At 40.0% G+C, this 27,591-nt stretch overlaps 1 protein-coding gene across 1 annotated transcript in view; it reads left to right on the top strand.

Annotated features, from left to right (window-relative positions):
- Positions 1 to 11,276: 11,276 nt before the first annotated feature.
- Positions 11,277 to 27,591, top strand: part of SPOPL (speckle type BTB/POZ protein like) — a 29,620-nt gene continuing 13,305 nt past the window's right edge. The window contains exons 1-4 of the mRNA XM_058839735.1: positions 11,277 to 11,504; positions 26,270 to 26,404; positions 26,585 to 26,706; positions 26,970 to 27,121. Of these exons, the coding sequence (XP_058695718.1) occupies positions 26,327 to 26,404; positions 26,585 to 26,706; positions 26,970 to 27,121 (352 nt within the window). The 5' untranslated portion in view covers positions 11,277 to 11,504; positions 26,270 to 26,326. The remainder of the gene's footprint in view (positions 11,505 to 26,269; positions 26,405 to 26,584; positions 26,707 to 26,969; positions 27,122 to 27,591) is intronic.

The following is a 27,591-nucleotide window of genomic DNA, read 5'->3' as shown; positions in this document are numbered from 1 at the left end:
TTCATTAGGAAACATTTTAGAAGTTGCTTTAATGTAAAAGAAAGAAGTAGAGAAAATTTAACTCAATTTTATTTTAGAAAAATAAGTGTATCATTTCTATGGTAGATCAAGTTAATGGCTCATCTGAGATTTACTCAGCTGTTTTGGGAGGTAGTTTTCTTGGAAGAGAGGGTATTTCTGTTAAAAAATTCAGGCAACATGTATCATCTTTTGATGAATTTGATAGCTAGTCCACTGGTCCTGCAATGCTGAAGTTCTCTTCTCATGGTCATGTACCAGCTGCTTATCGGTGGTGCTGGAGTAAGATTGCAGCTCTGCTGCTCAGGCAGAACCCAGCTTGTTACTGCCCTCACAGCAAAGTGGCAAAATGACATCCTGGATGTTATTTTCTGCATAAGAAGTGTCCATTGAGAATCTTGTCACACAACTTGTGTTTCTTGGTAGCCTCTGTGGGTGCTTACATGTGCTCCAGCTTCCATTTTCTTCAGGGAACAAACACTGGGATATTTCCTCTGCCCACAAAACACTCAGTAATATTTTGGGCTAAGTGTTTTAGCTCCTGCTTTTTGTGCATTTTCTCTACCTTAAGAGGCAATGTCTGCTCTCTCAGACAGTGCCTGCCTGCTCTGCTTCCCCATTCCCTTACCCTGAACTTTTGTAATTGTTGTGCATTAATGGCTATTAAGGTTTGATCCCTTTCACTCTAAAGCCTCTTTGTGTCTCAGGTCACAGTTCTCACCAGCCACTAAATACTTATTCCAGTATTTCAGACATTATTCCTAGTAACAGTGTCAATCATTTTATGTCTTTCCTTCACAATGGGAAAGTACAGAAATAAAGGAATAAGAAAAATTGAAAATAAAAACAATTTTATCTTCATTTTTTCTTCATCACAATTTTCTGTAGGTGTTGCAGTTTTGCCTTGTTAATTGCACTTCCTGCCACATTGTGGATGCCATAAATCTGCACAGTGACATCAAATTTTGTCTTGGGAATGCTGAACAGTAACAGCTCAAGCTTTACAATCAAATTGTTTTTTATCTGCTGCTTACAGAAATCCCCAAACTGTGGCAAACGCCTGAGCCATACATTTAGGTTTGTACTGTCTGGTCTACACTCTTCTGTCTTTCAACTTGTACTCCTCATCTAAGTGCCATCCAATTTATTACTTGAATGAAAGACTCCTTACAGCACAGGAATTGAAAAGGCTTCAAATGCTGCAGGTTTTCAGCCATAATTGCTGCTCAACTTCAGCCTTATTTTCATGGGTAGCACTAGCACCATGGTAATTTCTTTCTCTCAGGTGAGTCACCACGGTCAGCAATAGTTGCAAACAGGGACTGCACTTCTAAAGTTGTTTGAGACTCGAAACAGCTAATTAAGGCTTTTTTAACCAGCATGCCATACTCTATAACTGCAACTTTGCTACAAATAAAATGTTGTAAGGTCAGGAGCACAAGTTTTTTCTTTTTCAGCATTGTCCTGAACCGGTCCCAGGACCCATTCTGGCAGTTCTGTACTGGGCTCAAGTCCTCAGAGGCTTCCCTTATCTGTGCAAATGAGTTTGCACTAATTTCCTCTCTTCTTGCATTGTTCTGAAGGTCCTGCTGTGCATTTTCACTCTATTATCCAGTGTGCAGAGAGAAAAACAAGTAATATTGACCATTCAATAACTAATTCTCTGATAAAGAGGCCAGCTGAATGGAAAACAGCTTTCCACTTATTTCAAAGAAAAATATTGATAGACTTATCTTTTTAAATTAAACAGAAACACAATAACACCATCCATGTTTCTCATAAGTTTGCCACTGGTGAGGAACTCTCATGAACCAGTTTTTTAAGCTCCTCTTGTGATTGTTCATTTAGGTAGAAAAGAGCCAAATTCCCAAGCTTTGGCAATAGCATTTGAGACAAGGTGCACACATTTTAGAGATAAGAGCTATCCACCTCCTTGCACATGAGCAGCCAAGGAACTAGAAGCAAGTGGAGGTGATATTAACTGGGATCAACAGTTGGAAATTTCCATCTCTGTTTTGGGTTCTGATTTAGCCTGTAACTCCAAGGAATTAGCATTCGTGAAAGGTCTTCTTTGCATAAAATTTTTGAAATAAAAACTGAAAAAATCAATCTCTGTAATGGTTGATGAAGCTTTGTCAACAAGGACTGATCAAAGCACTAAAATGAAATCATTCTCCATCCAGATGTTTTGGAATTCAGACTTCTTCCTAAAGTACTGGGTGAAAAATTTGAACTGATTTCTAGAACAACGTATTATCAAAGCTGCAAATCAGAAGTATTTCAAAGGCACTTTGATTAACTGGACTACAGTCATGTATTGTACCAATTGATCTCTGTTTCTTTCTTGCCAAGTACTGTTTCTTGTCTCCAGAACAAATTGTCCATATTCAGGAGTGACCTTAAAATGGCCATCAGGGAGAGATGACTCAGAGAAAAGCCTCAAGGTATTCCACGAGATCACGGCTCCCTGTGAATCTCTTCAATTTGAGGAGATGCTGCTGTCATCTTCTCTGATCTTAAAACTTGCAGGGCCAAACACGTGGTTTAGATGACAAATCCGATCCTTGTGCTCTTAGAAGACATTTTTAGATTTGCAGCCATGGCTGTCAATGGCTTTGAGATAACACACTTGAAGTTTTGTTGGCACTTAGAAAGTTCAAGGTAGTTATCCAGGATGATCATATTTAGCTTCTTCCTTTTTAATTATCTACTTTATATGCTTGTGTAAACACCTTGAAATACTAAAATTCAAAGGATATTCCAGTTTTTGATTACTGAACAACTGAAATGAAAGATATCTGTTTGGATTTGTACCTATCTGGTCTTTTTCACCAAGACTCACTAGGGAGCTATCATTTATGTTTTCTGAATTTAAACACAGTATCTTGCAGTTGTTCCACTGTGAATTCCTGTTTTTTGGCTATCAAAATCACTTTGGATATCTGAGTCACCTTCTGTACCACTATGAATAATTTTGTTGAATTTAGAATAGATACTCAGGCAGAAGACAGCCATATTAAAATATCTGATTCTAAATATCAAGTATTTAATTTTAAGTATTCAAAATATAAACCAAGAAAGAGTTGAGAGCAATTAGGCACCCGAATTTTGGGTTACAAAAAGTTGTGCTTTTAATATATAGGGAAAACTGTGGCAAATTCTTTTTAAATGAAGGGATACAAAACAAACCCACATGTAAATATGAAAATATCACATCTTTCCAAATCAACGGTGTCAAAAGACTTTTTTTTTTTTTTTATACTAAGGAAACTGCTTTCACCTTTTGATATAAGTGGAATTTTGACCTAAGCATAATGTGCACAGGAGTCTGCTGCATAATATCCATCACTAATTAGCATTTGTGTTATGTAAATTTGGTACAGCAGTTGAAAGCTGAAATCTCAAATGAAGTTTGCATCCAATTACAGTATTGCAAACTAATTCTAACAATATTTTACCACTACATAATCTGACTCAGAAGACCTGTATCTACCTTAATCTACCTCTTCCTGACCAGCAGTTTTAAGCTGCTGAAGAGACTGCAGCAGATCCCCATCAGTGAGTAATACACTTGTCATACTACATTATTCATCTGAGATTTTGCTCTAGGAATAGGATACTTCCATGCTGGTCTCTTGAATCCCAGAGCAAGGGGAAGCTATTCATCTTATGAATCATAATATGTCTAGAGACACTAAATGCTTGCCAGCAAGGAGAAATGAACTGGATGAAAACATCAACAGTACAAAATCTGTGCTAAGGAGAACTACAGCACTTATGGCACACATTGATATGTAAAAAGGGGTTAAATCTAAGGAGATGCCAAAAGAAATAAAAAATAAGTAAGAAACACCTGTATTGTCTTAAACTGAAAAGATTGGCTTCATCAAAATTTCAAATATCTGGCATAATTCTGTTAGAAATTACCAAGGGCTGTTCTGTGTTCCCAGCTTGATATTTAGCATTTGCATTGGGATCCTTCCAATAATCCTGAAAGTAGTTTGGTGTTTTTTTCTGGTATTCAGAATATACCATTTGTCCTTACATCTATTCACAAGGAATGGGGAATTTATACAAATCTCCAGTATTTCTTAGAGATGAAATTCAGTGACCCCACATCTTTTTCAGTAAAATTCAGGAATTGCTCTGCTTAGGAGATTTTCCTACAAAAACTCAAACTTATTGCACAGATTATGTTGTTTTGACAACTGAAGACATTGTTATATACATATACATATACATCTAATATCGTTTGTTATCTAGTGTACATGGTCCACCACACTTTAAAATTAACTTGGAGGACAGTCACAGTCTTACACATTAATTAATTAAATTTTATTAAAACCATATGACCAGATTAATTATAGATAGTAGTGGTGAATAAAGCTGTGTAAATCACGTCTTTTTTGGGGACGGTGAAATCGAAAAATTAGAAAAATTAGAAAAACAGCCAATGCTTTCATTGCCCAGAAAAAAATATGAAAAACAATTTATGGTCAAACAAAAATGCTGTTTGATACATGGTAAAAGCATGTTTCATTAGGGATTAATTAATTCCTGAATTAACAGAGGCCAAGCTATGTGTAAAACATGAAGGCATGAGCTTTAAATTTAATATTTCTCCCTCAATCCATTTTTTCCCAGTGTATGATTTCCAACCCAAAAAAATGTGTAATAGGGAAAAAAAGAATAAGAAAATACAGGATGTTTTGGTGGAATATGCAGAACTGAATAAAACAGGCAATTTCATGTGTAACCGAAAAATCCATGGGTAAATTATTGTGCAACAATCAGCAAATATCCAATTGCCTGTTATGCATATTAGGGAGGTGTAAAAATAGGCACTTACTGGAATGACAATGCTGCTTTATTTTAGTCTTTATTAAAAGTTATGTATTTAGTTTTCCATGCTAGAAAAATTGATTTCCAAGTATGGCAAAAGAGCTCAGTCCTACAAAATACTACATTAGAAGGAAGATGAGGGTTTTTACCATGCATGGAGACAATTACACCAAGTCCTGTCATGAAACTCAGAAGAATTTGGGGAATATTAATATTGAAATATACTCTTGTGAACAGCATAATTAAGGTTTTTGTTTATCAGCTGGGAACCAGGAGCCTGTTTCAAGAGGCAACACCACAGAATCTCACAACCAGAAAGGGTAATAAAGTTCAAAAAACTTAGCATTCTGACAGAACTGAACTGAGGTGTGGTTTTTCCTCTAAATGTGCCTTAGCAGCTTGATCTTCATTCAGTGAAGAATCTGTGGATTCTTCTGAGAGTCTGTTCATGGGCTCTCTGAGCCAATTGAATCATGTTCAGATGCTGGGCATATCTCCATTTATAAATGATCATGTTTGGGGCTTTCATAAAATTCAGAACTTCATGCTTGTTCTTCCCTCTATGAAAGTTACTTTTAAATATATTTTAAAAGCTACTTGGTATTGAAATGAGGAAAAGACTGTGTTTGGCTTCATTATCAAATTTATAAGCCACAAAGCAACATTTACTCTTTATTGTTGCTTTCTGGTACAAAAAGAAGTTTCCACTCTCTGAAGTCTCTAGAAGGGAAGTCCCTTTGTGTTTCAGCAGTTTGGAAAGCAGAAGGAAGTCGAGAAGGACAAATCTGGCATAACATTTAAAACCACAGGGTTTGATTTTACTTTTTTGTTTTTTTAAAGGAGAGGAATGCTTATTTGCAAAGAACTTTTACAAGGCTTTCTCATCCTTTAGCAAGACCTGAAAAGGCTGTATTAATTTTACAAAGAAATGAAAAAAAAAAAATCATCTTTCCCTGAAGAAAATATTATAAAAAATATTACCTCTTCCAGTTGTGGCTGTCAGGTTTGTGACTTACTGAGCAGATCAAATGGTTTGCCATCTCATTTGTGACCCTCAGTGACCCAGCAGTGGCAGTAAAGGGAGACTAAAGGAGAAAAAAACCTGGGACACAGCACCTGGTTACACAGCCATTCTGTTGTGGAGTTCTGGCAAATATGCCAGAAAAAACAACTAAGTACAAAATCAGAAGATTTGTTGGGGTGCATATGAGGTTTTTTTCACAAGAAACTGATGATACCACATTAGGAAATACTGAGGAGGAGTAAAACAAGGATTGTCAGTGATTTGCAGCTCATCATTCTGCAGAAAAAATATTGTCATGCAGTGCAGCAATCAGTTTCCAGGAAGTTTTCTGCCATTAGGAATTAAAGAAATACCCTCAGGAAGATAGGATACCTGCTTTGAAGTCCTCACTCTCTATTTTAAGGCATAACAGTGAAGAGAGCAAACACAGAAACTGATGGAAAGGGACATGACAATACAAAGCAAATTCTATTTAATAATTCTTTTTTAACGCTAATAACATAAAAGCACCTCTTGAAATAAAATGTGTTCAAAAACTGACTGAAACTATTTGGGGAAACATCTACCTGTCTTGTAAAAGTTAGAAAACTGAAATGTTTTCATATTTTGTATGAAAATCTTTTCAGTGTTTATTTATTAGTTTTAATGGAAGAAGAAAGGGAAGCTCACACCCAACAGCTGCTGAGCTCAGGCAAAGTTTGGAAGCCCCAAGTTCAAGCCCCTGCTAAAGCTAGTGTTTGTTTATACAAAGTGTAAACGGAGAAGACTTGGTGGTTACAGAAGCTTGTTGGTTTTTATCTGCAGTGAAAGATAGATCTAAACTCACACTGAATCAGGAAAAACAGAGACTTGGCTGTGACTCACCCCCACTGTCAAGCTCTGTGCTACAGCCACTGGAAGAACATTTCACTCCTCCAGTGTCACCCTCCTCTCTCAGGAGAAGCTGCATCTTCACTAAAACCTTCCTGCTAAAACTAGCATATATTTCAAAGTGAAGAGTGCTGGCTTCAAAACACTGACCTTTTCAAGTGAAGACCCATTCTGTTGAAACATTACTGAATAACTTCAGGGCTGTGTCACCACCTTGTAGGAAATTAGTTGTTTGTCGTGGCTTAACAGTTTTATTATTTACTTTTCTTTTTCAGAAAGGAAGTCCAGGAAAATATAAAAATAATTTAAGGTGGAAAAGTTACTCTAAATTGAGTAATATCTTAATGCCCTAGAACTTTAAATTCCAAAAAGCAATTCAAATTCTGAAACCCCTATATTATAAAAAGACAAAAAACTTTCCTGCTGAATTTTTTCATTCTTTTAAAACTGCCCATAAAATTGTGATTTATATCAGCTAGATCTGCCTTTGCATTTACTTAATGCAAAGTCACCCATATATCTTGGCAGCACATTTGCAGTGCTGTCTGCTGGCTCTGTTAAAAGTAAATAGGGTTGAATGAAATAAGATGCTATGGATTTATCATGATTCCTCCAGAAAGTGCTTACATTTGGACAACAGACAGAATGTAATACTTGCCCTCTCTTGCAATGGATTTTTCTACAATATGTTAATAAAATAATTACACTGATTAAGAAAATAGATTAAATTAATATTCCTGTCTTTAATTTCTTTCAAAAATGTTATTTTAGTGACATAATCCTGTTGTGGATCTTGAAAATTTATTGCAGCAATGTGCTTACATGCATGTATACATGGGTCCTTTCAGCAGAAGTATCTCAGAGTTTTATAATGAATCTGTAATTAGGATATATAATTTCACCATTGAAATGTGACTACTTACTGGGTAGAGAATGGCTTCCACTCACAAATGCATTTTGCAAATCATTTCAATTCACGTTTCCATATGCATGTACTTTCTTTAAATATGTGGGAGTAATATTAAAACCAATCTATTTACAGGCCCTAAGAGTTAACATCACTGTGTACAGCAGCTGAATTCAACTCACCTCCTATCACAAACAAGGGTGAAGAAATCTCACCAACAACCTAGAATAAACTCTCTATTTCACATAGAAGCACAGGAAATAATGTGTTTAATATTACAGCAGACAGAATTTGTATTTTGAAGAGTTTATCTAAGGTGAAAGTCCCAACAACCTGAAACTTGATCATTCTGTATTGCCTGCCCAGACAAGAGCACTTAAATCTCCACATACTAATCCTTTTATAGCTATATGTTAATATGCTTTCTTAATCTTTCAAGAAGCATTCTTAAGTAAAATTATTTTAGAGGTCTTTCACATTAAACAACCCTTCCCAACACAGAAATGTGTGCAATGAGAGCTTTTTCATAATGAAAAGTGATGGTCAGTCCAAATAGAGTCAGTACTGCTGGGTGTGTGTACAGTTAAAAACAACTACAACAGCCATTGTGCTTTCTTCAGGTGTCTTTAGAAATACAGTTTCCCAGGCTGTAATTTGAAAATTAAATACATTTAGTATTGGGTTTTATTTAGGAAAATAAACTAGCATAGGCTCTTTCTGTGAAAATTTTTGAAAAGTATAAATACCACCAAGGGTCCTGCCAGAAAATGATGTTGTAAGAATATTTTCCTGTAAGTTCTCCTGCCTGGTCTGAGGAAGCATGATCCAGGGAATTCACTCTGGACCCAGGAAAGTTTTGTCCCCCCTCTGGTCTCTGCCAAAATCTTTGTTCTGGAAGTGCGCTTAATCACCTGGCTTTGGTTTTCTTTACAGTTTCTATCATAATTAGATTACAAACTCTGTGTTTGGTAACATTTGGCATGAAGGGTCACTTATCTCATTTGACCCACTAAGTGCTGCCAAAATGCAAATCACACAGATGTCTCCTGATGTGACAGAATTTCACACAGATGTCTCCTGATGTGACAGAATTTCACCTCAACGTTACAGGCCAACACTATATGGGGCACTTTAATTTAGCACTGAGAGGGTGCAAGAATGGGAATCTGAGGGGGAATAGCAGGAAGCAGGACTAAGCAGAGGATGAAAAGTTCAGGAAAATAAGTTCAACTTCTGCTAAAACCAAGTGGAGACTCCAGATCTGGCAGGTGGCAGTTGCTCTGCTTGGCCACCATTTACACACCCTGCTGTGGCATGTGCCCACACCCCCCACAATATCCTATCTCTGAGGGTGAGCAAAGGAACTTTTCAGCCCAAGGGATGCATGAGCTCTAATCTCACCTTTTGACTGCTGGCAAATACGCATGTTTTCCACAATTTCTGCTAATGATTCATCTTTGTAGACTTTCTCTAGAGTGGGATTTAAGGGAGATGATGGTTACTATATACAAAGATTCACTTGACTCACTGATTTTCCTATGTGCCAAGTTACTCTATTTAAATCCTAAGAATCCCATTGTAGACTCTTCAGGTACAGCTAGGAATGCACCCCTCATTTTCAATAAGAATGACTGAATTCTGCCCTGTGAAAAAATGCTCATCTTTCACTTCCCAGCTGCAACAGTGTCTCAAATCACTCAACTGTTCAGCTCACAAGACCAAACATCCTGATACTCTGTGTTCTTTTTGTGCTTCTCACAATTGATAAAGGTTTACCGTGTTTTCTTCTAAGTAGTGGGCCACATGAAAGCAGCCTGCCAGAATCCTGTTCACTAAGTGGAGTAAGCACTGGCTGTGGATGTAAAGCTATTTCCTACAAGGGTTGCTGTGAAAAAGACTCCAAATAAACAAAAAAAAGCTGAGACATCTGAAAATACAGTGCTGAACAGGTTCATGAAATAGTTCTGAGAGAACTAGTACTACCAAAGGCACCATGGCCATGTCAGTGAAGTTTTTCTCTGCAGGATGAATTATCCAGGGCTCTGAGCCTCACTAATGCAGTTGTATCGATTTTGAGACCTTGCTAGCCTGGGTATCCTGACACAGCACAATGCTCTGTTAGCGTGTATTCTTAGTGGTCATTCTCAAGAGAAGCAATTAAAGTGTCACTGGGTCTTAATTGTCTCCATAGAGGATGTTTTCTTTAAAGACCTGTTTGTTTGAAAAACAAAGCAAAACATATTGCTTAAGTTTTATTTTCAGACCTCCACAGGGAATTTTGCAGTACTGCGCATGTAACTTAAAAATTATCACACCATTTATTTTTAGAAGCAACTACTTCAGTGACATAGAGAAATTCACCTGGTTCTAAAGGAAACAGATCTGACCAACAGCTCTCAGAACTGCTGGGTGGTGAACATGTGTGGAGGGAGCAGAAAAGTCCTGGTCTGGGGCTGTGGACTGAAGATATTGAAGCCCATGTCTGTGCCATCCAGGAGCAAATCTGTGGGCAGGGTGAGAAGCTGAGAGCCCAACACCAGCCCTGGATCTGGGGGACCAGTCACTGAGGACTCTCCAGCCCCATTACTGGGGAGCACATGGAACTTCTGTCAATTTCAGGTCAACATCGTGTGAAAAACAAAACAAAATAAAAAATAAGTAAATAAGGAGTCCTTAGAGGAGCCCTGCTGACCCCTTTGAGCAGAGGTCCAGAAGAGGGCAGTGAGGATAATTGGGGGACTGGAACATTTCTCTTACAAGGAAAGGCTGAGGGAACTGGGCCTGTTAAGCCTTGAGAAGAGAGAGCTGAGAGGGGCCCTCATAAATGTGTATAAATACCAAGAGGGGAGTGCTAAGAAGATGTCACCAGGGTCTTCTTGCTGGTGACAAGCAATAGAATGGTTTGGGTTAGAAGATGGCCTTGATGATCATCTTGTTCCACCTCCTGCCATGGGCAGGGACACCTTCCCCTATCCCGGGCTGCTCCAGACCCGATCCAACCTGCCCTTGGACACCTGCAGGGATGGGGCAGCCACAGATTCTCTGTGCCAGCGCCTCACCACCTTCAAAGTAATTTTTTTTTCCTAATATCTGATCTAAACCTACTGTTTCCATCTGAACCCATTCCCCCCTGTCCTGTCACTACGTGCTCTTGTAAATAGCCTTGCCTCATCTTTCCAGTAAGTTCCCCTCAAGCACTGCAAGGCCGCAATTAGGTCACCACAAAGCTTCTCTTTTCCAGGCTGAACAATTCCTTCGCCTCAGCCCCTCGGGAGAGGTGCTCCATCCTTCTGGACGGGCAAGAGAACACGAGGCCACGGGAAGGCACTGGAAATTCCACCTGAGCATGGGGAAGAACTCCTTTCTGGAACACGCTGTCCAGAGAGGGCGCGGAGTCTCCCTCAGCGGAGCTATTCCCGAACCATCTGGACGCGATGCTGCGCCATGTGCTCTGGGATGGCTCTGGGATGGCTCTGTGTGCCGCTGTGCCCCCCGGCAGCCCGGGAGCGCCCTCAGCCCCCGGCCCGGCCCGGCCCGGCCCGCAGCGCTGCCGCCCCGCCCCGCCCCGCGCGTTCCCGGATGGAAGCGGCGCGTCCCGCGGCCGCGTGACCGCTCCCTCCCGGAAGTGCGGCGGGAGCGGGAGCGGGGCCGTGCGGAGCCGGGAGGTGCCGAGCGCGGGGCGGGCACGGCCGGGAGCAGCGGGACTCGGCGCGGGCAGCGATGCGGCTCCGCCGCCGCCCGGGCTCGCCGCCTTTGCCTCCCGCCGGGCGCCGGTGACCGTCACAGCGTCCCCGCCCCGGCGGAATGAGCCCCGCCGCGCCGCCCCGCCAGCGCCGCGATCCGGTACGTGCCTGGCCGGGGGTGCGGGGGGAAAAGCCTTTGTTGTGCCCTCGGGCCCGGGGCAGCGCCGGGAGGAGCTGCGGGAGGGCCGGGCCGGGCCGCGTTCGCTTTGCGCCGGGGCGGGCGGTGTCGGCTCTGCGCGGTGCGGGGATCCAGCGATCCCGGGATCCGGGGGTCCCTCCCGGGGCTCCTGCAGGCCCTGGGTGAGCGCTGCCCGCCGCTCGGCCGCGGAGAGCCCCGCGGAACAGCGCCGTGTTCGCCGCCCGTGCCCTCATTACCCCCCCAAGTGCAGTTTGTTTTGGGAAGTTCGCGTCGTGTAAGAAAGCAAAAGGGCGGGGGGGGAGCGGTGGGTTGGTCGGGGGTTGTTTGGCGTCTTTAGGCTGCGGCAAAGTTTGTAGCAGGGAGTGAATGGTGTGTGAGGAGAGCTCCCCTCGGTTCACCGGCTGCGCGCACCATCTTAGACGTGGTCAGGAAGTGGAGTTGACTCAGGCTGGGTTTCACCTGATGATGTCGTCTGCTGAAATTCCCGGGAGTCCGGGGAAATTTGCATCACACTGAGGCTGTTCGAGGGCAGAAGTAGGTGAGAAAGACCATAAAGAAAGGAAAAGGGCAAAACAAAGGAAACAGCATGAGCGATATCGACGAGCTCTCGGTGGTTTTTTAACTGTAGGATACTGAAATCAGAAATTTGTTTAAAAACATATCTTTGCTTTGTGACTGTAGTCTTCATTTCTTTTCTAAAGGGGTGTTAAGGGTCATAAAAACAGTATTTGAACAAAATGGATTGTCTTGAACCTCCTGCCAGGAAGAACAATCTGTGACAGAGTCAAGCAGGGTCCTTCTTGTTACCAGTTCTGCAGAAAGCATTATTTTGATAGATATCCCATATGGTTACAGGAATTTTTACCACAGTGGTTCTGAGTAAAATCATTTGTATGACTGCCAAGGCATTTTGTTTTAACCATAAGAAAAAAAGGTTAAAAAAAAAAAGTGTCCCTTTCTGTTTTTTACTAAAAGTTTTATTATTTCTGGAAATAAATACCTCTTTTTAGAGGGGCACTTAGCATTTGTTGTCCCTTCTGAAACTATTTTACCTGGCCTCTCTATCTGGGCCTTCTGGGATGTGTAGCCAGGACAACCAGAAATGTTTGTGAAGGATTTCCAGTGTGTGCCTATTGCATGGTATTTCCCCCTCGCTCTGTAAGGGGATATTTACTCAGGAAAGGGAAAGTAATTTTTACATAATATGCCTTTTGTATATAAAGCTGCAGACTTGCCGGGCTTTGGTACATCAGCAGAAACTGCGTTTAACTCTCTTCTGGAAATCTGAGATTTTAAATATCCAGAAATATCCTTGGTGTTATATTCCCTTGAAACAGCTTTCTGCCAAACTTTTAACTTTGGTACTTTGCAGCCTGCTTTTAAACTGTCAGTGAAAATAAAGAATTACATTCTGTACTTGCATAGGCGGCGCAAGCTACTTGTTGCTATTAAAAACTTACTTATGCTATAGACAAATATAAAATGAATTTGAAAGGCCACCAAGTTTTCTTTCTGGCCCTAGTCATTGATTTCAACTGATTTCAGTGCATGCTTTTTACAGTTTTGCATTTTGAGTTGAAATCACATAAAACTACTTCTTTTTATTTTCTTTTTTTTTTTCCTATGGGTTGTGTTTCTCTGTTGATTTTTATGCATTTGAAAGCACCTAAACATAAATATACAAGAGAGAGAATGAAACCAATTGTCATTATCAACATAAGTTAGAGTGGAGAAGAAATAGCTGAGGATAGCAATAAGAAACAGTTGACTAGCACTTAAATCTCACTAACGTCTCTCTTCATTCATTCTTCCCAGGTTTTCTGTCTGCATTGGTTGTTTTTCCAGCCTTGCATATACAATCTTTTCACATCTGTTCACTTTTTTCTCTTTGCCTCTCATGCCCTTTTAGAAGTGGTGGTAATTAGAAATTTGTCCTGTTGAATGTTTCCAGGCGCTGTGGTATACCCAGGCATGGGCTTCTGTGTGTCTTGCCTTACAAAACTACCTCAGCCTGCTTTTTTTCTCTTTTGTTATATTTTCCTGTTGATGACAAGTGGATATTTTTGGTGGTGTTTTTTCTCACAGTTTTTGTGACAGGTTCATATGCTCCTTATGGGCATTTCTGTCTCCTTGTCAAGAGCAGTCTGCTTCCTGTGTATTTAGCAAAACCTGGTTGAGACTAAAGGAAGTCTTGAGTGAGACTGTTACACTTCCCAGAAGCAGCAACCTGATACTTGTAGTCATAAAATCCTGGGATCTTCAAAAAACTGTGCTCCCAAGCAAAGCATAAAGACCGTGCATTTTGGTGTGTGTGTCCTGGGCCCTGTATTTTTAGGATGAAATAGAAGGCACTTGATCCAGTGCTTGACTAATGCCTGTGGTCTCCAAAAGCCTCTTGTAACTTGGCTCTTGGCACCGGCACAGGGTGCCCAGAGAAGCTGTGGCTGCCCCATGCCTGAAAGGGTCCAAGGCCAGGTTGGATGGTGCTTGGAGCAGCCTGGGATAGGAGAAGGTGTCCCTGCCCATGGCAGGGGGCTTGGAATGAAATGATTGCCAAGTTTCCTTCAAGCTCAAGCCATTCCACGATTCCCTTTCCCCTCTACAAAATAACGCGCATATTCACAAGAGACTTTCCTTCTTTAGATTTCTTGAGAAAATGTCCAATTTATGTTCCTGTGACATTCTGTTTCTTCTTGTCCCACTCATATCAAAAGGCTTCTTACTGGAATTATCCCTTCAAATGGAAGTAGGAAATCTCTCATTCAGTTTGTGCTCGGTACTTAGTGGGGATCTGTTGCAGCTCTGTGAGAAGTGGAGGTATTTGAGTGGTGGGAATTTAGATGTTGTAGTTCTTAACTGAGAGGGGGTCACTTCCCTTAGTTCAGTGGGTTTCTTAAGAGGTGTGTTACAGTGTGAGTTTTCCATAAATGTGGGGTTTTGGTAATGTTTTAGCTATTCAACTTGTGTGGTGGAATTTTGGCAGGAGTGTATGCTCAGTATTGGAAAGAGCTTAACCTAAAACCTCTTGGCTATAAACTTCAACTCTGTTGGTTCCATTTTATCAAAATTTAATAGCTTTCCAATGTGTATTTTGGTAGCCTGGTTTAAAATTATTCTTTATCAGCTACAAGGTTTTTTTATGTTTTGTACAAGGAATCACTTTGCAACCATGCATGTATCTGTCAACGTTGTTGTGATGAGTGTTTGCATATAGCATTTGGGAAATGTAGTGGAAAGTCAGATAGTCTTTCAGCTGATTCAGAAAGTCATTGGCATGGAATAATCCAGAGAGCTCACATATCCAAATTCCCTGAATTAGATTACTTATCCTTGATACTGCTTTGCATCTCCCAGAAGCCATTTATCACTTCATTTTTTGGTGAAAACTATTATATGAACTACTTTTAATTTTAACAGTCTGCATCAGCTCATCCGCTGCGGGCGGGTCGTGTGACATTTGCTCTTTGCACTGTATTGTGACTTGAATTCTTAAGTAGTTCAAAGGTGAGGTATCATTTGATGTGTAATTTACCTGTGTGCATTACAGAAAGAAAAAACAATTGTGTGCCAGGGAATATGCAACATAGTAGCTCTTGGCATAGGCAGTGCTGCTGCTGGTGGAGTAAATGTCTCCAGCAGTTGGGAAACTTCCAAAGTTCATGGGGTGGGAACCTCTTATTGTTGTGCAGTGGAAGGGATCACTGGGTGAAACTCGGGAGCCAAGCTTTCTCTTGGCCTCATTCCTGGTTGTTCCTTTAATGTTCGTCCCCTCCCAAGAGCTCACTTACCAGTTGGTCAAGTCTTTTGCAAAATCGATTCATGAGCAGGGCTGCGAATAGAAATGAAGGAAATGGGGGGGGTGATGACTTGATTTCTTTCAAATGCCTTGTTTTCTTGTGTGCTGAATGTTCAGCAATTAAATTAGACTTGGGTGTCTCTAAAAGGGTTTGGGGTGGTTGCATCAGGGCTTGCTTCCTGAACAACTGAAATGAGGTGTAGGTGCAGAACTCTGGCCTGGGGAGTAGCTGGTGTAACTTTCTCCTCTGGTGTCCTACTTTCTAGCTCTCTGTTCCATGCTGACTTTTTCTTTGGAAAAGTTCACAAAAGCTTTCATTTTCCTGGCTTTCTTTATACATATTCGGTTTCTCATTGATGAATCTGCTTTCTCCATTAGTGTGGCCTGTAGCCTATGAAGGACAGATGATTTCAGTACACAGAGTTTAAAGTCAATGGGTTAAGTAGAAGTAAAATCTGAACACAAGTTATTTGTTGTTTCAAATGCATAATAAATTAATCTAGTGATTCAGATTAGCTAATAATTTCTCTAAATTCTTTAGAAGAGACACATGTTTACTGTCTTCACAGAAGACAATAGGTCTCTGAATTACTTAATCTGTAGACATTACCTCAGCAACAAAACTATCACTCTTTAGGAGCAATTTTTCTTAAATTTTAAAACAGATTCCTTGGTAACAGATTAATTTGAGAGTTACTTGTTTGTAATCAAAACTTTTGCAGATAAAACCAGAACGTTTTGTAACAAATTTATATAATGAGTGGTTAATAGTTTCTTCAGTTTCAGGGATGGAGCAGTATATAATGAAAATATTTAATTTTAGCTCCTTTTTGTAAGTGTCAGATGTAGCAGTGGGCATACTGATATTTACATATCAAGCTGAGTAACTGGTCTTGTAACAGGACAAAACAGTCATTTTAACTAACACGTCTGTGCTATGTGCAAAGTTAATTGAAGCAATTATTTGTGTACATCTGGATTTATACCTCTTTTTAGGTGTTTTTTCCATGCATTTGGGAAGTTCTGCATAAAGTCTATGAAATTATTTAAAGTCATATTATTTGAGTTGTAAAAATGTTATTCTGAAGATGAAGTTGTCTGAAATCTCTGGCTGATTTGTGTGATTGCAGGTTAATGTAATGCACTGCTGTACTCACTGTCCAAGTGGGTGTGATCTCACTCTTGGGTCTGGCAGCGCACTTGGCATATGGTGGTTTCAGAGGAATAAAATGTATGAAATCTATTTTCAGTGAGTTTTTCTGATCTCTGCAGAATATGTCAAGGTAGATTTTTTTTTTTGTTTATTTATGTGCATATAGCAAGCTAATTTAAATTAAAAATGGCAGCAGAATGATATTTGGGTTGTGATGGGTGATAAAGCTTGTAAGAACTTCTTATACTGAAGAAGTTTGCATAAATACATTTTATGCAAGTTTTGCAAAATCCACTGGGCAGGTGGTTGATCCAGGGGAAAAAATACAGTAAATAAATCTGAAAGATTTGAATTAATACTGTTGCATCTCATGAGAGGCTTGTGATTAGGCAAGTTCCTGCCTTGCTTATGGCAAAAAAAAAAAAAAAGCCTTTTTAGTAAGGTTCTCCTAAAGCATGGGTTTTCCCTTTTGAAAAAAAAAGAGGGAGGGAAGAGAGAAGGCAGAGAGCATTATATAAGCAGAAGTGAAAAAGAAAAGCTTCCATATGCAGTGACCTGCTCAAAATTTGTGTGTGGCAAACTATATCCAGAGTTAATTGCTATGATTAGTTATATTAATAAGATCATCAAGCAAAATCCACCTTTATTCTGTAGTCAGTGGTTTTGAATATTGTTTTACAGGCCAGGCATCATTTTTAATGATTAAATGGCAGTTGTGTTTGGAAATGTGCCATCCCCTCCAACAAGCGTGAGACTGCTCACCGAGTGCTGAGGGGAAAGATATATGGCAGTAACATCATCAAGTGTTAGTCTGGGTTACTAATAAATTACAGTGTCTGAGCCTTCAGAGGTTTCCAGAGTCACTTGTAAAGAAGGGCTCAGTGCTTGATGTTGGCTGACTTCTTGATTTCCTGATAGTAAATTGCCTTTTTCCCCGCTGTTTGTTTCTCTGCTCCGGGAGAGCGCTGTTCACTGTGGCACCGCTCCATGTGTGCGAGGTGGCCTCGTCGGGATGATTCACAGCGGGGTTGTGTCTCCTGCGGATGGAGGCAAAAAGCAGCAGACTCAGATCTGCTTCTGGTCTGCCTTGTTTGACAGCACCCAAGATGAAACCAAATCTATTTACTCCACAGCCAGGCCACCCCGACAGGCCTGTGCCAGCCTCTTTGCCGTGCTACTTACTTGGGAAATTTTCTTCTGTCTTGAGCAACTAAAACTGTGTAAGTGGGGAAACTTACAGGAGACTGCCAAGCTTTGGATTGTTTTTGTAGTGGAAAAAATGATCTTAAACAGATTATATCAGAATGGTTCTTAAATCCTGAGGTATAAGAAAAACAGTACCTGGTTGTTTTTTGAACAATAGAATGATAGGAGTTGTCTACTTGTCTTTGAAATTCAGATGCCAGTTTCTGTTGGACTAGTTTGTGAGCTGGACTCAATCATCCTTCCAACTCAAGATATTCTATGAACTTTTAGGATTTTCTTTATCTCTGTGGGTCTAAACCAGTTTAGCTGCAGTCAAATCCTGAGATGTCAAGTTTTGCTTGTATTGATGGCTTTTAGAGATTACTGCTTCATATTCACCAAAGCAAGTGTGTATGCTGCTCTACCTCTTGATCTGCCTGTCTTTCCTAGGATGTGTCTAATCAGCTGTTGTGGATTAGTTCAAGACTGTTGGGGCAAATTAGCATCAAATGCAGTTTGGTCCTCTGGCAGAAGTGAGTTTCAGGCCTTTTTTCTCAATTTCCTAGCTTTAAAGCATCAGTTGTTTTTTGCACGAAGTCTGACACTCGGGCACAGAGGAGGCCTGGAATGAGCTGTGACACTCAGGATCTCCAAGGTGCAGCTGTGTGCACAAATGTGACCACTGCTTTGCCATGAGAGGTAACAGGGCAACAAATGGCTGATCTACCTCCTCCTGGCAGCATCTGTGAGTATGAGCTTTTGCCTGCTGAAAGCAGTTGTACCAATGCCATGTGAGCTTTGCAGGTGATGCCAGTCTGCAGAAGTTAATGAGGAGAACGTTCTGCTGCCCTGTACAGCTCCTTTGCAGCAAATGAAAGCGCCTGTCTCCAGAGAGTGTAGGCCAGTGCTTTTCACAAATCTTACAGATTTTTAAAGAAAGCCAAAACAGCCCAAACCACCCCAGACTAGCTGTGAATCTGCTAGAGAAAGATTATTTTTTTTGTTACAATTGAAATTAACTTTCTGTTGGCTTATACAAAATCCTGTTCCAAGTGCAAAGAAGAAAGTTAAGATTAGTATTTTCATTTTGGTGAACTCTTGATTGTGTGTAACTGAAGCATTTAGGGAAAAAATGTCTTCATTTAATATACTTTCACATGCCAGTGATTTGTTGGAGTAAGAGTAATGGAGTGAAACTAAGGAGGGGAAAAGATCACTTTGGCTGTATACCAGGAAACAAACCCGACAGCAATAGATTATTTGAATAGAATAGTTTCCCAAGAGGAATTGTGGTGGAAATACCCCTCTTTTGGGTCCTGTAAAACTCGACTGGGCAATGAAAATGAAAAATGCTGTAAGAAATAATATTTCATTTCTTCTCCAGGGAAATGCATAGATGACTGCTGTAGGGAATGGTCTGGGACGTCTAATACAGAGCACAGTGTGTTTCCTGTATTACAGAACAATAATGCAAGGCTAATGCTGAGGGATTTTTATCAGTGAGCTTGGCTGATGTAAACTAAACAGTTTCAGTTCCAGCTCTGATGAGTACTTGGGCTTTCTTACAGCTGAGGTAAAATTCAGCTTCATTTTTCAAAGCTTTAGGATAGGAAAGAAAATGTAGAGAAAAGCCTGAAAATAGCATGTACACAATCTTACAGTTTTTACAACTAATAGTATTATCTTGCTAATTTTGAGCTGCTGACTTCAGTGTCATCAGTCATAGGTGCACCATCATCTTTCTGAAAAGTTGGGCATTTCCCTTGTGCTGAGTTTTGCCTTGCTGGGGCTTTTTTGCCAAAACCACCACGAGGAAGGATGTGCTTTGAAATTCTGCAGTCTAAGTTGCAGCTATTTTGAGATGTCTGTGACCCCAGCTGCCTGCCCTCTCTCTGCTGGAGTTTAGTGTCCCTGGGCAGGGGTGACAGGGTGTATATGGAGTTCCTCAGCTGTCATGGCCCAGTCCATGGTAGTATTTTTTTCTCACTGGAAACGTGTGGAGAGAGTCATGAATTGGCTCGTGGTGTGGCTGCTGATTGTGTCTCCTGGCAGGGACAGGCTTCCAGCAGAGCTGTGGGATGGCAAGGGTGAGATGTTAAGCTTGAAGCACACAGGGTCAGCCAGAGCTTCTGATTAAAGCCCCAAAGCTTGGGTTTGTGTAAACTTGGTTACTATCTGGTGGTTCCAGAGCAAACATATATACTTAAAGAAACATTTTTTAATATCATGTTCTAAAAAGCCTCAGGACTTTTTAACTGATATAAGCTGCCTCTTCAGTGTCATAGGAGTTTCCTCTGTGTAGCCCAACTGCTGTTCCCTTCTTTTGCCCCAAAAAGGAGAATTTTTTCATGTTAGAAGTACTACAGATAATGTAAAGTATAGTACCTCCTTAACCTATAAGTTTTCTATCTTAGGTGATGGATATATGTAATTCTGTTCACTCAAATGATGCAGTGATGGATGGGGATGAAAATCAATAAATGCTAAACACTGTATTTAAATTTTTGTAGGTATATCTTGAGTATGTTTTCAGAGGAGATAATAACTGAACAAATTGGAAAACTGCCTGAGCTTAATAGACCTTTTAGACATCTGTTATTATGTTGTGGATCATCCAACAGGAAACTTAGTTTAATAGTTAGCTGTTTAGAAAATATGACAGCAATTCTTTCAAAAAGATCAATTGTGAAGGGATGCAAATCCTCCTAATTAAGAAAACAACCTATTTTTTGCTAAGTTCATTTTTTTTCTACTTACTAATGAAAATCATAGGAATTTATGTAAGCTTGATTGGCTTATAAGACAAAGTCTTAAACAGAAAAAAATTACATTTCAAGCCAGAGGCATTTCATGCCACCAAATTAGTGTGACCCAGGGTGGTGGGTGGCTGTTACACAAATCCTTCTGTGATCAATGAGAAAGGGACATGGCTTTTTTCATTCTTAGGCCTTCATAAGCAGATGCTGCCTAGAACTGTGTGATCCAGCTGGATCCAGGGGCAGTGCAGAAATAACTCTGTCTTTGGCCTTAGAATGTCTTTCACTTCAGACGTAACTATTTTGATTGGCTTTGGTTTTTTCCTTCATTTTTATATTCATAAATGTATTCTTTCTCAGCCAAGAAGTGAGAAGATGGTGTTTTTCCCAAGAATTTGCCTTTTCTGTAATTTGAAAAATGAAGCTGAATCCTGGAACAAATATTGATAGTTTTATATATAGCACTTACGTATTAATTATATAATACTATGTAATACTTTATTCACTGGTTATCATTTAATGAGAGGAAATTAAATAAGTATCTGTAACTACACCATGTTTATTTTGAATGTTTTTTTGGGAGTTGATTTTACTGAATGGAGGATTTACTTCAGATTTTTCTTTTTATTGCAGCCAGCCCTTCAAATTTCACAAACTATATTTGGTTTCTGAATTATGTATTTACTAGCAATAAAAAGCTGGAGGAACACAGTGTTTTTACCAGACTTCAGACAGTGATCTTTATATCAGCCAGTGACGAAATATCAGTATTTCCAGAGAGGGGACAAAAAGTTAATTCATAGCAGCTTTGCATTTCGTGCAATGTTGAGCCCAGCTCAGGAAAAGACTGTCACCATCTGAGTGCAATATGCAGTACATGCACTTGGAATTTGTTGGTGTGACCCTGGAAGGAACCACTTTGATCCTGGAGGCCCAAGCCCTGGGAAGAAGGGATGCTGGAAGGAAGAGGCTCAGCAGGAACTGATCACCGAGTTCACAATGTGCTTTTCTTCTCATTCTTGAAGGGAGCAGGACAGAGTCACTGGTTTGCTTGGAGAGCTGTCCTTGGGCTGGGTTCTGGCAGGCTGGATTTGATTTTGGGGTGTGTTGGGTACCCTGCAGAAGAGTTTGTTCAGCCATTCCTGGCAGGGACGTGCTGGCTGCAATCCCTCAGTGAAGTGCCCAGGTAAACCACTGCTGTGGTCACTGTTAATGTGAAGCTCCTGGTGTGCACCTGCTCTGCCCTGGCAGAACTCCTGGGACCTGCCTGTTGCACTGAGCTGCTCCTACAGACACAGCTGGACCAGCATCCTCCTAACAGGGCAGCTCTTCAAATAAGTTTATGAAGTGTTTTGTGGCTTTATTATTGGGGACATAGAAAATACTTTGTATGTTCCTTTGTATGTGGTGCTTTCTTAACAAGCTAGTCACTTTTTCACTGAAAAAGTTGAGCTGATTCCAGCACAAGATGTAAGAGACTGGGAATGTGCTCTTGTCTAGTTCAGAGAGGTTGAAAAGTAACTTTGTTTAGAATAATGTTGATAAATACTCAATTTCAGAGAGGGGAAACAAGATAATATTTTTGAAAGTCATGTTATTGATGTAGGAGGTCACTTTGAATCTTAAGATCTCTTCTTAAAAGTTAGGAAAATGGAGATCTGATACAGCTTTTGATGAAAATCTGTGAAAATACATTTTTGGAAGGTAGGCTGTGCTTTCTTTACACTGTGTGTACAAGTAATTAATTAACAATAATCAATTTCAGATGGCTTTAAGTTTAGCATAAGTATTTGACTAGGAGAGCACTTAATATAATTCCTAAATAAAATATGCTTTGAGAAATCTCCTTTTTTCATCTTGTTTCTGCCTACTTGCTCACTGTGGGATCAGCTCCTCAAAGATTCTAATTTAACAGAATCTGGTCTATTTGCAGAGCAATTATCAGGTGAAACCAGTACCTTCCTTAACAGACCAGTAGAACTGATAAGTCCATCATGTTTGGGGTCTGGAAGTACAAGCAAAGAACCTTCGATTTTAAATTTATTTTTTTTTTAATGAACACAAGGAAGTGTTCAATGAAGACAATAAACACAAACTCTGAATTAAATCAGCACTGACTGCTGTACAACATTCAGTATATCACTTCATTAGAAAAAAACCCAAACAAAGGAACTTGACACCCTTTAAAAATACATCTTATTTTCGTTTTGAAAACCAGAAACTTCTTTCACCCTATCTATTGAAGCTTGTTTTCCTGTTCCCAGTGCATGTTTGCCCTGATGGTCAGACACTTCTGCCTGGCAGAATGGCCACACAGACTGGTTTGTTGGGCTGTGTCCAGACAGGCACAGCATTGCCTGAAAACTCTTGGAGCTATTGTCTGATAATGTTCCATCATTTCTGCTGCTTTGTTCATGAGAGCCTGTAGAGTAATAAATGCAGGTTCTAGCATGAAAACTGTCCCTCTAAGTTGTTTCATCCTGCAGATAGCAGACCTGTCTTCCTGCACTCCACTGATTTAATTCCACCCAATTGTTCTCCGACTGGTTTTGTGAACTGCAGCTCTCTGTTCCCAACCATTTGGTCTAATAGGCTGTGATGAGGGGTTGATACTTGGAAAACCATTTTGTCAGAGCTGATGACAGTGGCTAATCAATGATTCATAAACAATTTCTTCAGAGTAGTATTTAGTCTCCTCCCCAGGCGGAGTGTGGTAGAACAAAGGGTGTAGTTTGCATCTCTGCTCTCACATTCAGGCTGCCTGTGCAGGGTCCACTTTGCCCTGGTGACCATTGGTGGCCACTCAGCATGGTCTGGTGTCAGTCTGAGGACTGCAAAAGTCTTTCTCCAAACACCTCTACCCTTCAGGACAGAATCTTGAAAGCTTGTGTTCTCTCTCACCATGTAGCTCTGGTAAATATCCCCATGACCCCACTGAAATCTCAATTAATTGGTTAAGTAAAGTGAACAGCAGATCTGCAGTACTGCTAAACCCTTTCCATCCTTCTACCTGTCTTTTGGTACATGTTAACAGAGCATCAGAAGCTCTGTTTATTCATTCTCCCATTTTTCAGTTTGTCTTGGTTGGGCCTTTGTTTGTTGTTTTTAAACTGTGTGCTCAAGCGTACTAAAAAATACAGACATCTCCTCAACACAGACACACAGTATGAGGATTTAAAGTTACTGCTTTCTGCCAGTTTTCCCAGTCTAAAAATGTGATTAGTAAATCCATGCAAAAAAAGTGGGGTGTAAATCTGTTCCTCAGAGATGTATTAGGAGGTCATGAAAATCAGTTGTCTGGTGCTAGTGCTGTAAAGGGGAAACTTCACAAAAAGCTGAGGCTATTCAGAAGGACCTGAGAAATGTACTTAGGTAAAATCAGGCCTTCCTTAAATAAAGGCCATGCAGCAGGTGGAAGCAGCCTCTGAAGCACAGATGCTTATGGGTAGAACAGGTACAGAGACAAGGCAACAGATGGTCCTGAAAATAATTGCAAATAACTACCTTTGCTTAGAGTTAAATTCTCAGTGAATCAAGCTGATTTAGCTGTGAGACGGGAGTGGGCAGATAGCTACTGGTAGCTGGCCCAAGGTCACCGAACACTTTCTTAAAAGAGATTGTGTACAGCAGTTATTTTCAGGCTTTTCCAATTTAGAAACCCCTTCAGAGCAAATTTGGCTCAGATCTGCTGCTCCTTCATGGTTACTGGGAGCTGACTGGTCTAATGGACTGAAGAATTGAGGTGCAGATGAGAGACGAGACAGTCCTGTGCATCTCATGCAAATGACAGAATAAGGAATGAGCTCCATTTCCTCTTGCTTTTAGCTTTGGAGAGTGGAGGTGCAGCAAGCAGGTTCAGTAAGGCTAAAGGTAAGCTGTTCTAACCCTTTCAGGATATGGTTCTGTGTCAAAATCTGTTGCTTTTGGGGCACAGCCTCACTTGTCACCACTGAGTAAGATGTACTTCTAGAAATAGTGGTAATATAAGTGCTAATGTTTGCTTTATGAAAGCAAAAGTTCATATGTATCCTGCCCAGGAATTTTACTCTGGGTGGTTCTGTACAGGGAATCAAAACCAATTTTAAACAGGTAAGCAAAAACCATGTATGCACAATATGCACAATATATATGTTTCCTGCTTAAAAAAACATGAAGCAAATAAGTTCAATTATCTTAAATTTAGGGATGATGTTTGTTTTTCATTTATGGAAAGTACTAATGAAGTACTGAATGTTGCCACAAATATAAGTTGTATTTGAGGAAAACTCATTTGTTAAAGACAGCTGAATTGTATTTATGATTAGTTTTCAGTGTCTCAGGGATCAATATCTTACAGGAGACCTACTCAGTATTTTATTTTCACCCTGTCATAGCAAATCTGTTGGTAGAGATTCATTAAGGGATATGATTATAAAGCATCTGCTTCCTCCTCTGGTAAAAACTGAGAATTAGCTTTCTTTTCAAGGTCTTACACTTGTGTGATTCAGAGCAATCACCTGTCAGCAGGCTTTGATGTGGAAGGGCTGCTCCATACCATGAGTGAGAAGCAGCACCAGAAAGGCAGGGGGAAAGTATCCAGCAAGGATCATAGCATTTCACAGAGCAGAATTCTTCCTGTAGGAATAATGAACTTGTTCACATCATGACTGAATTGTATGTGCTCTTGCAGTCTTTTTACCAATGTTTGCATAAAACCTTGTTTCTAAGGGTTGCTCCATCCCTGGAGAGTTCCATCATGATTAGTGATGTGCAATCACATCTTTTGAGGAAGACAATTAATGCTGTTCTATCACAGCTAAAAAGAGCTGTACAGTGAAGCAATCAAATGTTGCAGAAAGATGGTTGCTTTTGAGTGATAGCAGGATATGTTTAAAGAAACTTCCTGTACTGAGAGAAAATGTTTTGTGGCAGAAATAATTGATTTTTTTCTGGTTTGATTAGGGTTCATTTCACTTTTTAGCAATTTAATGAAGCGGATTAAGTGAGAGGCTGTGCTTGTGATGGGAATCTGTCCACAGCTGACAGCAAGCCCTCCCTCAAAAGAGAGACAGCCAGGAGCCCAGAGCTGCCCTCCCACTACCCACCTTCTTTCATTAGCCAGTCCCAATTACTGCTGTGGAGCCAAGTGTCAGGGATCTGGGCAAGTGACTCAGTTCCTGATGGGCAGGAGCAACTGCAGTGCTCTGTTAGGTGGTGGTAGTTCATAACAAAATCACTTTGTTGTTGGGAGTTGACTGAAACTGTTTTCTGGCTTTGTCGTTCAAGAGGGAACGAGCATGTGGTGTGGTGATTATAGTTCTTCATCTGTGTCTGTTCATTTAAAGATAGAAGGCATCTGTGAAAGAAAATAGTGCTTGAAATGCAGGTTTGATTTTTTACCCTCCATTCAGAAATCTCAGGGTTGTGTGAGCCTGTTTTACTCCCAGGTGGTTGAGTGTTCTTGTGAATTATGTCTGGGTGAACAAACCAAGGCATTGCACTAATAACCGAGTGCTCCAGGTACTCTGCAAATCAAAGGAGGAGAGCCTGAAGAAAGTTATAACACTTCTAGAGTGGCCTAAGTGGTAATTTGCAAAGGGGGTGTTGAAATATTGTCATTAGCACCATTAGTGGTGGTGTGTGATGCAGAGGTGCTTATTTTTATATATTATTGCGTGAGGGCTCAGCCTGCAGGTTTTGAGCACCAGTGGTTGTTAATGTGTGACACCCAGCAGAGCCATTGTCCTCTTTTCAGGTTTAATTTTCAGATGCATCATTTAATAAACACAGTAATAGGAGTTTTTGTATTTCCCACACCTAAAAAGTGTGAACATAATGTATGAATTCCTCTTTTTAGGAGAATTGCTGAAGCTTGGATTGCTCTCTTGATACTATAAGCCTGCAATAAGTGGCAATGTCAAGGGTTCCCACCCCACCTCCTCCTGGGGAGATGTCCAGTGGACCTGTGGCTGAAAGCTGGTGTTACACACAGGTAATAAACATAAATACCAATGGTTTTATTTTCTCTTATTGTCATAATAATTCTTAAAAAAGACCTAAACTAAAGTTATTGACATATTGAAAAAATATAACTGACAGTCTAAGTAGTTCTCATAGTTAATGCTTGATGTGTAAGTTAAATTTTCTTAACATTTTCTGATCTTTTGTTCAGGTTAAAGTAGTAAAATTTTCATACATGTGGACCATTAATAACTTCAGTTTTTGCCGTGAAGAAATGGGTGAAGTTTTAAAGAGTTCTACATTTTCATCAGGGCCAAATGACAAAATGAAGTGGTAAGGTCTTTATTTGAGCAAATGCTTTGGTTTTGTTTTGGGGTTATTTTGCTAACAACAACTGTAAAGTTAAATTACAAATAAACATTAAGACTTGGACACTTCCTGAAGGGTTACTGTAGGTATGGATTGCTTCTAATTTCATGTCAGGAATCACAAAGGAAACATTTATTTCAGTAGCATTTATTATTATGTCTTGTAAAAGTATTTCTGAATTTATTCTGGGTGCCATTTAAAAATTACTATTTCTCCATTATTTTCAGGTGCCTGAGAGTGAATCCAAAGGGATTAGATGATGAAAGCAAAGACTACTTGTCATTGTATTTGCTTTTAGTCAGTTGTCCAAAAAGTGAAGTCAGAGCAAAATTCAAATTTTCCCTGCTGAATGCTAAAAGAGAAGAAACAAAAGCAATGGGTAAGGGAATATTAATGTGGTTTTGTAAGAACATCATCAGCAATGTAATTTTTTTTCAGTTGAGAACAGAATTTAATATTGAGATAAACTTTTAGAATAACTTTTTTTAATTTCCTTTTATAAACGTAATTATAAAAACCTGTTCATGTTTTGCATGTTTCTGATCACTGAGCTATGTTAATTCTATCCTGAGCAGTATAAATTACAGCACATTGCCAACTGCTGTCACTCCAGGTCCTTGTCACTTAGTTTTTCTGCAGATTATTCTTGTTTCCTGTTAACAGAGGTTTATTTTCTTGTTTATAGCTAAAGTGGAAGTGTTTGGTTTCCATTGTTAAATCGGATAAGCAGACTTGGCTGGGTTTTTTTAGGCATCCTTTACAATATTTTGGTCTATTTCAGCTGATCTACACTGTAATCAGTTTAAAAATGTGTGTTGTGTATCCAAGGAGTTAGAAGACTTTGAAATA

This window comes from Poecile atricapillus, chromosome 5 (genome assembly GCF_030490865.1).
Source record: "Poecile atricapillus isolate bPoeAtr1 chromosome 5, bPoeAtr1.hap1, whole genome shotgun sequence".
Taxonomy (NCBI): Eukaryota; Metazoa; Chordata; class Aves; order Passeriformes; family Paridae; genus Poecile; species Poecile atricapillus.
Note: the sequence above shows the minus strand (reverse complement) of the source record. Positions and strands in the feature narration are given on the sequence as shown.